The sequence below is a fragment of the Xenia sp. Carnegie-2017 genome, unplaced genomic scaffold (assembly GCF_021976095.1).
Source record: "Xenia sp. Carnegie-2017 unplaced genomic scaffold, XeniaSp_v1 HiC_scaffold_21, whole genome shotgun sequence".
Taxonomy (NCBI): domain Eukaryota; kingdom Metazoa; phylum Cnidaria; class Anthozoa; order Malacalcyonacea; family Xeniidae; genus Xenia; species Xenia sp. Carnegie-2017.
The window spans coordinates 5,073,533-5,088,650 of record NW_025813484.1 but is presented as its reverse complement, the minus strand read 5'-3'; the positions used below and the strand labels follow the sequence as shown (position 1 = coordinate 5,088,650).

At 35.7% G+C, this 15,118-nt stretch overlaps 2 protein-coding genes, 1 long non-coding RNA gene and 3 other non-coding genes across 8 annotated transcripts in view; 5 read left to right on the top strand and 1 right to left on the bottom strand.

The window, feature by feature from the left end:
• The window catches only part of LOC124443739 (lymphocyte cytosolic protein 2-like), a 32,501-nt gene extending 30,160 nt beyond the window's left edge, over positions 1-2,341 (top strand). For all 3 annotated transcript variants that reach the window (XM_046994254.1, XM_046994255.1, XM_046994253.1), the window contains 5 exons: positions 201-232; positions 304-393; positions 972-1,060; positions 1,126-1,177; positions 1,923-2,341. In XM_046994254.1, coding sequence (XP_046850210.1) covers positions 201-232; positions 304-393; positions 972-1,060; positions 1,126-1,177; positions 1,923-2,021 — 362 coding nt within the window. In that variant the 3' untranslated portion in view covers positions 2,022-2,341. The remainder of the gene's footprint in view (positions 1-200; positions 233-303; positions 394-971; positions 1,061-1,125; positions 1,178-1,922) is intronic.
• Positions 2,342-3,562: 1,221 nt separating this feature from the next.
• Positions 3,563-4,451, bottom strand: LOC124443740. Its single transcript, XR_006947741.1, has 2 exons — positions 4,411-4,451; positions 3,563-3,898 (listed from the first exon to the last, which is right to left on the bottom strand). It is a non-coding gene; the product is annotated as an uncharacterized LOC124443740 (long non-coding RNA).
• Positions 4,452-4,891: 440 nt separating this feature from the next.
• LOC124443738 lies at positions 4,892-12,051 on the top strand. Its single transcript, XM_046994252.1, has 7 exons — positions 4,892-4,941; positions 5,815-5,968; positions 6,038-6,201; positions 6,906-7,154; positions 7,647-7,853; positions 8,477-10,578; positions 11,602-12,051. Exons 1-7 carry the CDS (start codon positions 4,929-4,931, stop codon positions 11,896-11,898), a joined length of 3,186 nt encoding a protein of 1,061 aa, XP_046850208.1. The 5' UTR covers positions 4,892-4,928; the 3' UTR covers positions 11,899-12,051.
• A 1,173-nt stretch (positions 12,052-13,224) lies between these two features.
• On the top strand, positions 13,225-13,306 carry Trnas-aga. Its single transcript has one exon. It is a non-coding gene; the product is annotated as a tRNA-Ser (tRNA).
• A 580-nt stretch (positions 13,307-13,886) lies between these two features.
• On the top strand, positions 13,887-13,968 carry Trnas-gcu. The gene has a single exon. It is a non-coding gene; the product is annotated as a tRNA-Ser (tRNA).
• A 229-nt stretch (positions 13,969-14,197) lies between these two features.
• On the top strand, positions 14,198-14,270 carry Trnaf-gaa. Its single transcript has one exon. It is a non-coding gene; the product is annotated as a tRNA-Phe (tRNA).
• Positions 14,271-15,118: the final 848 nt, after the last annotated feature.

Here is a 15,118-nt window from a genome sequence, read left to right as displayed (position 1 = left end):
ATGAAAAAAATATGTCGCCAATTCCAATTCTCTTTCAATAGAAATCAGTCAGGTTCTACTAAATATATGAATAAACCCTCCCCCCCCCCATTAACGTTCTAGGGACGGCCCTGATGGAGTGCATCTGTTTTAACCTAACCGCATCATATGAAATAAATTTTATCGATGGGCTACGTATAATCCCTATGTGTTTCTCATAGTTCCTCTTCCAGTAATCTTATCTCCTTCAAAGGTAACTTGATTTTTCACTTTAACAATGTTGATTGTCTTAGTTTGTTGTCACTTTGGACGTTTTCTTTATAGACAAAACGGCAACAACTCGAGGATCAACCTTGGTTTCACGGTTCCATTTCGAAGAACGAAATAGCTGAAAAGCTTAAAGGTGCTCGGAAGGTAAACAGTATATTATGTAAGGCTGTTTTGAATTCAGATTTTTACTATCGTAAATCCTGAGGATCATCAATGATAAACAGCACTTTAAGTTTTATAGTGAATGATTTGAACCGTTGTACATGTTTGAAGATGTAGATTGTCGAGGTTAGAAGAGTTCCGTGAAGGATTGTTGGTGTCGATGATGTAGTCTGATGTTTACTTCTCACTTGATTATAATGGATGACTACCGCTAAGGTTGTCGAAACGTCAGTCAACATCAACACATAAAGTCCTTCTCATGTTGACTCTGAAGATGACTACCGCTAAGGTTGTCGAAACGTCAGTCAACATGAACACAAAAAGTCCTTCTCATGTTGACTCTGAAGATGACTACCGCTAAGGTTGTCGAAACGTCAGACAACATCAACACAAACTGTCCTTCTCATGTTGACTCTGAAGATGACTACCGCTAAGGTTGTCGAAACGTCAGTCAACATCAACACAAACGGTCCTTCCAAGCACTCTACTAACCTAGAAACATGCAACTGTAAGTTTTGGCTACAAAACATTTCAAAATGTCAACGGTTTTCTTTTTGCAGGATGGTTCGTATCTAGTGAGAGTAAGCAGTAGAGATCAAAGCAAGTGCATCATGTCGATTCTATATAAGAACGAAATTCGACATTTGGAGTAGGTTTTCGTCACCTAATTTGTAAGACTCTTTTTTTGCGATAACATTTTTGATTTCATTTCAGTATTCCATGCGGCGAGAATAATCAATATCGATTGGGAAACAGCGGTTCTGAGGTGCGAGCTTTTTCTCGATGTAGCTATGGAATTCGTTGATGCATTTTTCAATATGAAGCCATACGTCACTATCATGAAGCACGAGATCTGTTTTTTCCTAACTTTGTGGATAGAACTTCTTTTATTTCTATTATAAAATTACAATTATGCGATACAGATATTTGAAAACCGATGTTTCGATTTTTCCTCTAGCATGTGTTCATGATTGATTTGCAAATTCTCTGCAAATTGATGTAACTGACTGAACTCAGATCGGTCTGCACTGGCTGATGCAAACTCAGCTATAAAACCAATAAGCACACGCGTTGTATTGTTGTGATTTTATGATTAGATATGTTGTCTGCGGTCGCAAACGTGAAATAAAAACAATGAAATGCGTGCCCTGATTGGTCTGCATTAGCCTGTGCAGACCGATCCGAGCTCAACCAATGAAATCAATCAATGAGAATTTGCAAATCAAACATGAATTTATTTTAAAAGAATATGGTAATGTTTGTTTGAAATTTGTATGTTTTGCATTATTGTCATTTTATAAAAGAAATAAAAGATTTTTTTTGTGTTTGCACTGGTTTATGCAAACCTCGGAGACGTTTGTGAGAACTCTCGGTTTTGCACTGATCAGCCTTCGAGTTCTCCCAAAAGTCTCCTCGGTTTGCATAAGCCTGTGCAAATACAGTAAATATATTTTATTTCTTATATTTTATACTACCCAAACGAAAGGTTCACCCTGGCTTCATTTTTACAGAAATTCAAGAGTATAGAAGAATTGGTATCGTATTTCACAAGAAACGAAGTAGAATTTAGCGCAGGTGGAAGAACGCGTCTTACTAACGCTTGTGTGTGACCGCCAATATAGCTGTGCCAAAAGTGATTTGAGTTGAATGTGATTGGAGCTATAAGATATTACAAGAAATTTTTATAATTGAATCTTCATGTTGTTTGGCGTAGCATTGTTTAGAACAAGAAAAATCTACTTAGGCCTTCTGGTTGGTCGAAACAACTATTATAAATAGAACACGGAGTGTTTTTCTTGCTCACGTATCTTTTTTAATCTTTATGTTTAATGGAAATGCTGTTTACATGGCAAAATAATTTCACTGTTAACGCAAGAGTTGTAATTTTTACGTAGTTTGAAATATATATCAACATGTGAGTTTTACTGAATTTGTGCTTTATGCATGCTAAGTTTGTTTTTGATTTCCTGCAATCTGATTGGCTGCAAAGTGAAATTTTTAAAATTTATTTAAAAGGCTAACAGCAATGTAAATTGTTCTAGGAGAAAGCAAAATGTTTTCGGACATTAGTTATCATAGAGAGAGTGAATTTTACGAGGCAAAGCAAAATCTTGTTACTCGTCGGGCAGGAAAGTGCTTTCAAGAAAATTTATTTGTTAAGAAATTTAAAATTGCAACATTTCTTACGAAGCTGATATACTGGATATAGCTTCTACAGGTAGCAAAAGTGAAGTCTAATGATATATGCAAAATTCACTTCCGGGTACCACGGCGAGATACAAATTACTATAGAAATGTATGGCGGATAACGTTTACAAACATGGATTTTCCAATTTTTAAAACCTTTCGCGACTCCTTACTAACCTCAAGTATTATTCATGGATAAAACAGGTTATGCGAATCGATTTGACATCAAAATGATTCCTATAGCTGTAAAATATCGACGTTAGTGTTGATTTAAAAGTTGTACATGCGAGAATGTATTTTGTCCTATCGTTGCCAATGCAAGATAGTTCACTGCTCGCTTTCCAATTTCTGAGGCATTTATGATCTAGTATACGTTTCAGTTCTTTAGAAATGAGGTGAGTTACTTTTTTTATCATTCTTTCTTTATGTTGAGACATTGTTGACATTTTATTTTTGCTGTAACTTCATTTTTTCATGAGCAAAGTACTACTTAAACAAGACAAGTTTATTCAGTTTCTTTCGCACTTTATCTTTAGTTTCTATTTCTGTAGTTGTTTTTCTCAAATGGTATAGTCGCACCTTGCTGTAACATTTAGATATGGTCTTAATGAGTAAATATGATTTTCGTGAACAGTAGTATTCAACATGTGTGCGTCGAGATCCTTGAATGTTGTCCTCAAATCTATACCATTTAATACAGACACAGCAATACCATCAGGAATTCCTTTTCCTTGCGGTAAATTTCCATTTGTAGCTGCCAACATTCTCTGAAAGCACCTCTCTGTTTCATTGCATATTACTATAACACTTGCTGTTAGCTTACAATTTACCCCTGTATTTTAAAGTCAGGAAAGCAGACTCATTTTTATGGTTTCTTGAACCGACTGCTACATGACAAATAGGACAGTTTATTTTCTTTTGCACCATCTGGGCAATATAGCCAGCCATGTACAATATTACTGCCTTTTTACATTCAGTAAATTTCATTTTCCTCTTCTAAGTGCTAAGCAAATTCCAGAAGATCATAGTTAGTATGAATGTAATATTAATGCCTTAAATATTTTTCCAAAAAGATTAAAATTATTCTTAAGATATGAATGTAGTTAGGGATGGTATAAATATGAATTGCAGTTGACATTAGAATCCTTTTCAGCAATAGTTTGATCATCAGTCTAGAGTCTTGTAGTAATAAGAAAGACAAGAGCTTTATTCCACTTGTGAAGTGTGACTTTAACAATCGAACATTTGACCAATTTACAGCTGTAGACAATAAACTGTTGCTGAGAAGCAGTATTCATGGCTGTAAAGGAATTAGCACAAGACAATGTGGAACTGATATATTGGATACAATTGGATACACTTATAATTATAAACTGTGGATGCAGTCTTATGTTGCTGTTAATAATTTAAATCTGTTTAAGGGACAAACTAAAACCAAGATGATTATAAAGATTAAACAATGCACCCAGCTTTTGCACTCTTAAAGGGCCTGCAAATTCATACCTGGCTGGCTACATTACCTTGATGTTTCAAAAGCAGTTTACTAAAGTGTCCTAATGTGTGTAGAACGCATTTGTTAGATTTTAATGTCAATGAAAATCATACTTCTTTAAATAATTAAGCGCAAAGTGCGACTATACCATTTGAGAAAAACAACTACAGAAATAGAAACTAAAGACAAAGTGCGAAAGAAACTGAATAAACTTGTCTTGTTTAAGTAGTACTTTGCTCATGAAAAAATGAAGTTACAGCAAAAATTAAATTACAACAATCTCTCAACATAAAGAAAGAATGATAAAAAAAGTAACTCACCTCATTTCTAAAGAACTGAAACGTATACTAGATCATAACTGCCTCAGAAATTGGAAAGCGAGCAGTGAACTATCTTGCATTGGCAACGATGGGACAAAATACATTCTCGCATGTACAACTTTTAAATCAACACTAACGTCAATATTTTACAGCTATAGGAATCATTTTGATGTCAAATCGATTCGCATAACCTGTTTTATCCATGACTAATACTTGAGGTTAGTAAGGAGTCGCGAAAGGTCTTAAATATTCGAAAATCCATGTTTGTAAACGTTATCCGCCATACATTTCTATAGTAATTTGTATCTCGCCGTGGTACCCGGAAGTGAATTTTGCATATATAATTAGGCTTCACTTTTGCTACCTGTAGAAGCTATACCCAGTCTATTATCAGATCAGTGAGCTGATACTCCATTTTTGTCAGCCTCTTAGAGGTCAGCGCGAAATTTCGTAAATTGAAAACAAGAAGAAATACACGTGGGAAACAACGTGGTTGCAGTTGCTGATTTAATTCGAGCATGGAATTGGAAGGTAAGAATTTACAAAAATGTTTGAGAATAATTCCATGTCATTTTAGCAGTACTTACAACTGGAACTTGTAGCAAACAATATTCAGCTGGCACAGCAAGGATTACCTATGTAAACCGTTACCATGAAGATTGTTTTGAAATATGATAGTATTTAAAAAGTTAGAATTTGAAATTCAGCTGCCATGATTCAGTTAGACTTAACCTGAACCTGTAAATAACAAATGAAAGACAGCAATAGTGGGTTTATAGGGTTACTTGGTGGCCAAAAAGGCAGGGTGACTTTGCATGCAATTTTTATATGAAGTTTGGTCGGATGAACTTAAACACTCCCCAGTTCTGACATTTGCAACTGTGTTAAGAAGTTGAGAGAGTCTAGGCTTATCAGACTAAAACTTGTTAAAAATGTGCGTGCATGGCCACACTACATGAATGACACAATTTTACTGGAGGTTTCAAAAACTGCTCATCTTAGAAATCAGAAATGGTGTAGAATTTGTCCAGTTTAGGAGTGATCGATCTCCAAAGAATTATAAAGGCTATTGAAAATAATTATATACATACAAAGTGCAGCTATTGCACACTGCGAATTTTGAGAATGAAATTAATACTTCATCGGAGATCAATTATTCCTGAATCATGTAAAGATGAGCAGCTTTTGGGACACTCTGTGGAATGTAGAATACCCTACGACCAAGAGAGCCAGCAACAATTATGCATGTTTGTGATTAGGAAAAATGTTAGGGTTTTGGTAGGGCTTGATGGTAGTTAAGTTCGGGAAATGGTATTCTATGATTGCTCCAGTGCACCTTTTATCCATAATTGTCTTTTGATAAGGATAGTTTTGACTGGATACTGTGATGATAATTGTTTTTAGATACCAGCAGTTCTGATTCGATTTTTCCCTATTCTCCAAGTGAATCATCAGATGTAAGCTGTTCATTTCAATCAGTATTTAGCAAGGAGAACTCTAGTGGTGAAGAACGTAGTCTTGTAAGAATAAAGACACCTAAGGAACATCCTTTACGCCGGTAAGAATACTTGCAAACATTTTTCTGAATATGTAGTAGTTGAAAGTAACAGCTTTTTATTTTTTATAGCACCTTACATGATCTTATTCGTACATTCGAAAATTCAACAACAATTGGCTCATCCAAGATGTTGAATGACAAACTATCTTTGGATCAGCTAGCAATTCAAGAAACATCAAGTTCTGAAATCATCACACCTTCATGTTTGCCCAATGACAAGAGCTCTTCATCTAGTAAGAAAACAAAAATTACAAATCTGCTTTCAAATTCACTCACATCAATGCACTTGTGACAGGTATATATGTCACAATATAGTGTTTGCTCATAACTTTTGGAGAATTTTGCCTTATTGTTTTATGTTCTCTTCTAAAGAAACTTTCAAGCATTAATTTGACTTCACTTCATTGGCGACGGCTTTGGCCATAGTGTAATTATTTTGGATTTAGGAGAGGGAGTGTGCGATTTAGCAATGCGTTCCTTTATCATTGCTCCATAGGGAAATAAATTTCGATTTTTGTGTAAACATAGTGGGAAAATAAACTGATGATTGTGTCACTACTAGTGTACCATAAATGTTATGCACAATTTTTGTTTAGACCTTCATATAACTTACACTTCCAAAACCACAGAGCCTGGGCAGGGGGTTGGGGGGAATTTATCCTGTGACCTACTTGCAACCAACTTCTGCTGCTTTAACTGTCAATAGCCCCCCCTAATTGATTATTTTCTACAGGCCTTGTACTTGAAAAGGCAATTTTTCAAAATGTTTGTTCAAATGTTTGTTGAGGTTACGTATATTTCAACGTTTTTTCAATGGTCTGGCATTAGTGTGATTGGTGAAATAACCTGGACATGGGAAGATGTTTTGCTAGAAACTACAAATATGTTGATCACTGCATGTCATTACTTAAATGACAACAATTCTTATGTTTTCTAGAAAAAGTTTCTCTAAAGAAAACTAATGGTACCGACAAGAACTGTTATCAAACAGACAGTGATGTGACAGCAGTCGTCAATTCATCAGAAAGTAGTGCATCCAACTCTTCAAACTGCTCAATTGCTATACCAAATATGGATGGGAATAATCTTCGCGGGTCAAATGTTGCAATGGTGTCTGGACTTGCTGAAAGTAAACGAAATTCTCCTGCAGAGATGTCAAAAGATATTTTTTTCTTCGAATCCAGAGGTGATAAACAGCATGTACATCTAAACTATTATTTAAGAAACAAAAGACGTTTACTGTGTTTGCACCATTGAACTATGGTTTCTACAGGGCCACAGGCTTGTACAAACCGAGGAGACCTTTGAGAGAACTCGAGAACAGATCAGTACAAGCCCGAGAACGAAGGTCGTGAGTTCTCACAAACTTCTCACAAACGTCTCGGAGGTTTGCATTACCCAATGTAAACACGAAAAACATCTTTTATTTCTTTCATAAAACTACAATAATGCAAAACATACAAATTTAGAGCAAACGTTTTAGTTTTTCCTCTAAAATGTACTCATGATTGATTTGCAAATTTTCTTTGATTAATTTTATTGGTTGAGCTAAGATCGGTTTGCACCAGTTTACTCAGGCTTTGAAAACACAGCTATAAGCCAATCAGCGCATAATTGCCTGGCGAACATTCAAAACAAGAATTGCATAACTGCCATTACATGACTGAAATGTTTTTAGACGTACATCATATAGATAGAAATACCGAACAAGAAGACAAAGCCACTCACGAAAGTCTACCTGACCATGTACCTGTAGTGAAAGTGAACAATCCTGGCCAAGATTGTGAAGAAGACGACATGTTTTTTCTTCGCATGTCGCCATCCCAGCCTTCTGAAGCATTTGTCAACGAAACACCTTTCAGGCGCAATACTTTGGTGACTAAAGGTAAAAATGTACTTTCGGCAAACGTCCATTAAAATAATCTTATTCTGTCGAATTTCAGCTCCAATCATGTTGGCGAAGCTTCTATAATATCTCAACAAATACTTTTCTGTCTTTTCACCGACATGACATTGCGAACAGTAGAAGTCCGGAGCTTTGTACGTAATAGACAGACAAAATGAAGGTGTTTTTATGTAATTATCTGACACACGATAGTTATGTTGCTCTGTTTTTGAGACGCATTGGGGTGTTAATGTGTGCTAAAAAACATAATTACGATTGAGTTGTCGCCAATTATGTCAGTCAGACTGTAATCTAAACCAAATGTGCTTACCACCGTCAATAATCCAATAAACGCCCCCCCCCTATCAAACCCCCAACCCCTCAAAGCTTGAATTTGGATTAAGACACCTAATAAACGCCCCGTCTCTAATAGACGCCCGCGCCATATCATTAAAATGTTATAATCGTGGGTTATCAGCTTGGCTTGGAAACCGTTCGTATATTTAACCTTACTTTCCTTTGCGTTCGTTTGTTCGCTGGGGGCTAAACAAAAGAAATACGGTAGTGACGTTAAAACTAAAAAATATTCTATAGTTCATACAATTAGTTTCTTTTTTGATTAGATTCGTCCCAGAGATGTCGCTCTTCTTGCACACCTGATGATTCTGGTCACATGTTCATAAATTCTAAGTCACGTGATGTGAAGGCTTTACCTCTTTCTTCAGAAGACTCGGATGTCGACGACAAAGTCTGTTTAAGACAAGGTACTCCGAGTTTTCTTACGGAAACGGAAGCTCTGCCCTCGAAACCTTTCGAGAAATGCGTTTTCACGAAAATCAAAGAAAGTGGAATTGGATCCAACAAGTGCAACCGAACTGATCATGAAAGTGAAGATGAATTTTCTGTGCCGCCGTCAACGGGGCGAAATAAACGCAAGCATCTCAGCAAAAATACTTCGAGTGCGAAGAAAGTTAAGAATGACGATCGTGTGCATCGTGTGCTCGTGTGCATCGAGGATCAAAGATGGGAAAATTATGGACAAATAAATAAAAGAGGCTTTTTAAAGACGGTAAAGACTCGAAAGACGACAACCGTTACGACGTTGATCGAGGTCGAGGTAGAGATCATATACTCTTCAATTAATGGAACGACAATAACCAAAGAAACTAAACACGAGTTCGGAGAGCCTACGTACAAAGTCACGACGATGACAGACGAGACGCAAGAAGAGGTGTCAGAAATACCTCCCGTGATCGAATTCGACGAAACTCTTCTTTCGAAAAAACCTCATTTCTCAGAAAACATTGAAGATCCTACGAAATACGTAGCAAATGATGATAAATCGAAGGTGGAATCTCTTGAAAATACTTGTAGTAATAAGAAGACTGTTGTGCAATGTAACGACCAAAATATTTCAGAATTACGTAGTGTAGTCCATGCGAGAAAAAAATTATGCGCCAAATCGTCGAAATCACCGAGAGAGCTTTTGTTGCCAACGAAAAATTTATCGCCGATTTTGTTTACGACTTCATGTTCATCTTCGTCTTCCAACTCGTCAAGGTCTTCCGGAGATCTCGGTGAAGAAGGGAAATCTCTTCGTCAATTTGATGAAATAAAAGCACCAAAGGCGAGAATAAAACGAACGCGTTCTTGTGTACTTCATGAAAAGAACAAAGACATTACGTCATCGCGCCCCTCGCCGTTACTTCAAAATGGAACAAAAGTTTTTGGTAAATGGTTTGATAAGCACTATTACCCTGGCATTGTAGAATCGACATTTAGCCATCCTGGGGAATACCGTGTGCGTTTTGACGATGGAAACGTCAGAACTCTTCATGAAGATTGTATAATTATTGTTGACGATTTTCTGCCCGATCAGCAGGTGATGTTTTGCAAGAAAGCCGGCGGCGGGTATATCGATGGTGTTGTCAAGGAGACTTTCATGAATGGAGTCGAAGAGGTGCATAAGGTGAAAAGTTGTAATAATGAAGTGGTGGATTGTCCAAGACGGAATGTTATGCTTAGTGCGGAACAAGCGGCGATGTTTTTGTCGCTTAATGAACATGTTGAAAATTGCAGGACAACGAACGGAGAGAAGTCTTTATCCAAAGTTACAAATTTTGAATACACCACGTCACCTCGTTCTACAATATTATGTGAGAAACGAGAAACAGCAAGCGCCAGACCGACAAATCAAAAAAACCGCGAAATCGTTCGTAAATCTCAAAAAGGATCATCAGGAAAATGTGGACATGGAAAAAAAAACGTCGGAAATCGTCGAAAATCTCCGCGTAAAATCAACTCTTGTGGGGGGATTCTTTCAAAGAATAAAGATTTATTTTGCGGCTATGGATTCGTTCTGACCGGAAAAAACGTTACTTACTCTCTGAATGATAGCGAATCTCGCGAGGAACAGCAAATCTACACAAAGAATGACGTCAAGGCTCAATTAAAGGCCTGTGGTGGCGAGATATTGGACGGATTTCAGGATGATATTTCTGTAAATTCATGTTTTCTCTTGTCAAATACCTGTCAGACCACGGCTAAATATTTCCACGCGTTAGTTTTAAATGTACCTTGTATTTCTCACGTTTGGATTCGTGATTGCTGCGTGGAAAACAGGCTGATCGGCTTTCAAAGTTATTTGTTACCCGCCGGCAAAGATATCATCAACGATGAGCTGATCGAAAATCAAAGCTATCGAGGCGCTTTGCGAGGATTGAAGGTATATGTAAATGTGATGCTGTTCGTGTTATTTTGTTTGAAATTGAAAGGAAAGCTTGTGCTTTCCTATTGGTATGTTTTACTCCATAGCGCGTGCGTTGGAAAATCGATGATTCGGGGGGGGGGGTCATATTCATATATGCATGTTATGTTCCAATGAAAGCAATGGATTTCAAAGGGGCTTAACCTTGTATTCATGTATAAATGAATATGACCTCCCCCCTCACTCATCGGTCTTTCTATGTCCATGCTCCGAAGGGTTTTGATGAGAAAACAATCAATTTTCAAGTCAAACTATTAGAGTTTAGCTTTGACTTTTAGTCTTTACTTATTTTCCGCATACTTTATAAATTTTGTTTATGTTTGCGTAAATTATTCGTTTGATGTTTTACGTGTTTTAAGTTTAGTGGAAAGGGACTACAGCAGATCTTTGGATGCTAGCAGAAATTTATTCTGTTGAAGCAAGTTCTGTAATCTAATGAAATATGATATCACGAAGATTGTCATAAAGGCTGAAGCTTGATTCAGATCTGAGTTTTTTTTTCTTCATGCTAGTTCCTTCTAGCTTTGAAAATGTTTTAAAGCTCCTTTAAAATCCACAAGTTATATACCTGGTAGTTAAGAAAGCCAAACCAGCCCGTTCTTTAATCCTAAAATGCGAATATTTTTCTGTTTTTTCACTAGAACTATAACGAAACGAATAATAATTTGCTGAACAACTTGCATTGTCATGCAAAATGCCTGCTCATGATAAGTGAGTACAATTCATCAGACTGGCCTGGTCGCTGGTCATGTAAAATGCGTGCTCATGATACATGAGTCAATTCAGACTGGCCTAGCCGCTGGTCATGTAAAATGCTTGCTCATGATACATGAGTCAATTCAGACTGGCCTAGCCGCTGGTCATGTAAAATGCTTGCTCATGATACATGAGTAAAATTCCCGAATGTCTGTGGATTAGGCCAACGTTTCATAGAAATCTACTTTTCCTATTTTTAATTTTTCTTCAATCGACGTCTTGCAGGTTCACCTAGTTGGCCCCAGCGATTTTCAGCTCGATTGGAAAAAAGTTTTGAAGGCAGCTGGTTGTCAGATGGTATCAAAACTACCACCAAATCCGCTACAAACGTTGCAGCAATCGCAACACGAACCAATTTGCGACGTCATTATTGTCGGCAGCAGTCACGTGATGCATAGTACCATTCAAAAGTCGAAGTTGCTGAACATACCAGCTGTCACCATACATTGGTTAAAACAATGCATCATTACAGGGAAAAAGTGGGATTTTGATGCTCATGACACGTTTGTGTTTAGTTTTTAGACTTTTTAGACTCAACATCAACGCCAACAGTTCCTCTCAGGACTCTACTAATCTGGACGATCTACATCCACAAACATGCTACAGTACACTTTGTTAAACAGTTTTTATAAACTTTTGCCTCTCAAGATATTAGAGTTTTTGTATTGCTTTGTTTTCCACAACCAGTGACGTCATATTGCATAATGAATTTGTATTATCAAGTGTATTTGATGATACTTTACATCAATTAACCCGGCAGAGATCTCTTCGTGAAATAGTCTTAGAAGTGCAAAATTTTTCCCATGCTTTTCGTCCAAATGTTGCCTTAAAACTGGAGGATAAAGTAAATGGTTTGAACCCGGGAGTATCGTTACATGTTTGTAGATGTAGATCGACCATACTTTCTTCGACGTCTCACGAGAGGATAGACCCATAGTTATAAACTGTATTAATGTATTGCTGTCGTGTAAACAGACAAACACTAAATGATGATATCCTACAACGAAATGCTTTTCGATTTATCTCTAGAGTTGTTGTGAAAATGTCAATGGTTTGAAGTTGATGCTACAAATATGTAGTTGTTTTCTTGATTGTCACTTTACGAAATAATTTTTTAAATCATACTTCAAGCATCTATTACCGTAAATGGACTAAATTTTCCATCTGTTTCCAACGCACTTACTGATCGACAGCAGTCGCAAAAAGAAATCTGCATTGCTTAACCGTAAGAAAACGTGCTGCTTTTGAAAGACTTACTTGTCTCTATCATTTTCAAGAGAAGACATAAGTAACTATAAATGTATTGCTAATGTATTACCAAACTAAGATTAATATAAATGTATATATTTGTACTACTTTTTCGCTCTTTATATCAACACTCTTCGTCTAATTTTTACGAATATGATTTTTGGTTTGTTGCTTTATCTTTAGCGGGAAGTGATCTGTTATAATGTTGATTCGAGACCTTCAATGGTCTATTTTTTTGGCATAAAATACTTCAAGGTAGGAATGGTACTTTAAAATGACCAGGTGTCTCCAACGAACTCTCTGGTCTAGTGGACAGACACAACCTTTCGAGGTTGAGAGTGGACTTTCAAATCCTGGCTAGAATAAGATGTAACTATGCTAAGGATGACTTAGGAAATAGGAAAGTAAGAAAATATAGTGCTGATTGACAATGTCAAAGGGGCATTTCTCTTACTAAGTTTTTCGAGAATGGAATGCGACGCTTAGTATAAATTCAGAAAATTCGCTCTCCGATGAGGAGGGAAGAGGAGAGCGAAGAAAAAAAAGATAGGATCCCATGCAAGAAATCACTCATAAAAAACTAAGTCCTTTGCACAATAAGCTGTAATGGCCGAGTGGTTAAGGCTTTGGACTAGAAATCCAATGGGGATTCCCCTCGCAGGTTCAAATACCGCTTGCAGCGAGTTAAATATATAGCTTGCAATATTTGTTAAATTTTGTACAGTAATTTTTTTTTGTTAAGGGCTCCATTTATAATTATGCTTTACAATGAGAAATCTTTTACATTTGTGTTTAATTATTCTGTAACTTTTTTTAAATCATGTGTATGTATACTTCGTTATATTATTTTAAAAATTGATTTACTAAAATATAATAGAAATTTAAAGTAAAATAGTTGTTAAAAAGATTAGTTTAAAAAATAAAAACTTTGAGAACACGCAATATTGTTATTAACATTAATTTCAAAACTGGACTCGTAGACTGTTGACAAAACTTTAATTTAAAGATATTTCATAGTAGATGTAACGTTGACAACTTCTCTATTTTAATTTGTTAATTACGTGGAAATAAATGAAATTTTACTTGACAGAAATGTATTGAAAATTAAAGTTATAATATAATATTGTTAAAAATATGAAAAAAAAATTTGCAAATTTTTACTTCTTCATTACAACCGGTCTCTTCTGCCATTTTTCTTATAGTAATATTGATCCTTGCTTGTGTATAAATTTTATATTACACAAAAAAATACAATGCAACAAGACAAAGTGATCGAGTGGTTAAGGTGATGGACTGCTAATCTATTGTGCTCTGCACACGTGGGTTCGAATCCCATCTTTGTCGAAATGATTGTTGATTAATATTCTGTTGAACCTACTAATATTTTTTAGAGGTACATTTTTACTTTTTTAAAATAAAATGTTTTATTTTGCAATTAAAGAAAATGTAAGAAAAATTTTGAACTGTGTATACTGACCTAAGCCATTCTTTTTTTTTAAAGATAGTAAAGTCGAAAATATTTATAAGAATTTTTTTCTTTAGTTGATTTTGTAGTCATCTCAAGATCCGATTAGCCGAAATAGCTCAGTTGGGAGAGCGTCAGACTGAAGATCTGAAGGTCCCTGGTTCGACCCCTGGTTTCGGCATTGGCGCAAGATTAACATTTTTTCTTTACTTCTTTAATTAAATTGAATGAATAAACTGACTTTTGAGAGTGTGGAAGGGGGACTAAGTTGTTTATTTGATAAAAGTTTAAACCACATACTTATGTAAAACAAAATGTATGTTAATCTTCCTCGTCATTGTAATTATTTAAATTTTCTCAATATTTATAAACAAAAATAATAAGATGGACTAATTCACAATATAAATTTTTGTGTTTCTATAAATTTATGAAATTTTCAAAAATTGTAAAACATAGTTTACTCTCGTCTGTGTTGAAGAACTCAGTTAAGTAGCGTTAAGACGAAAAATCCTTGTAATAAATATTTTGTCAAAAGAATGCATTTTGAGATTAGTAGGTGGAAGATTGGAAAGTCCACCATTCAACTATTAACCGTAACATATATTTAAATTTCATCACCACCTATGAGATTGGGATCCATTGTTTGAATAAAATTTTAGTTTTAATATTTGGGAAATTTAAGTCTTTTTTCAAAATTATAACGAAGTCTGCAAAAAATAAAAATTAATTTGATTCATTACATGTTTTTGATATGTAGTACAATATCCGAGTTGTTAAGCTGAAGACTTGCTAATTTAATTATACATCCATATTTTTCAAATATTTAGTACGTAAACGACCCATGAAGAGGCACCAGAGGAACAGAATAGTACAGTTGCAGTTTGCCTGAATGTCAGCTTTATCGATATCAAAGGCCACAAATGTAGTGACTGTAGAATTCCGTTTTGGCAAAATGACGGCCATATTTTTCACACAGACAATAGCCATCATTTATGTGAAAATAATCTAAGGAATTTTGAAAAATATGGT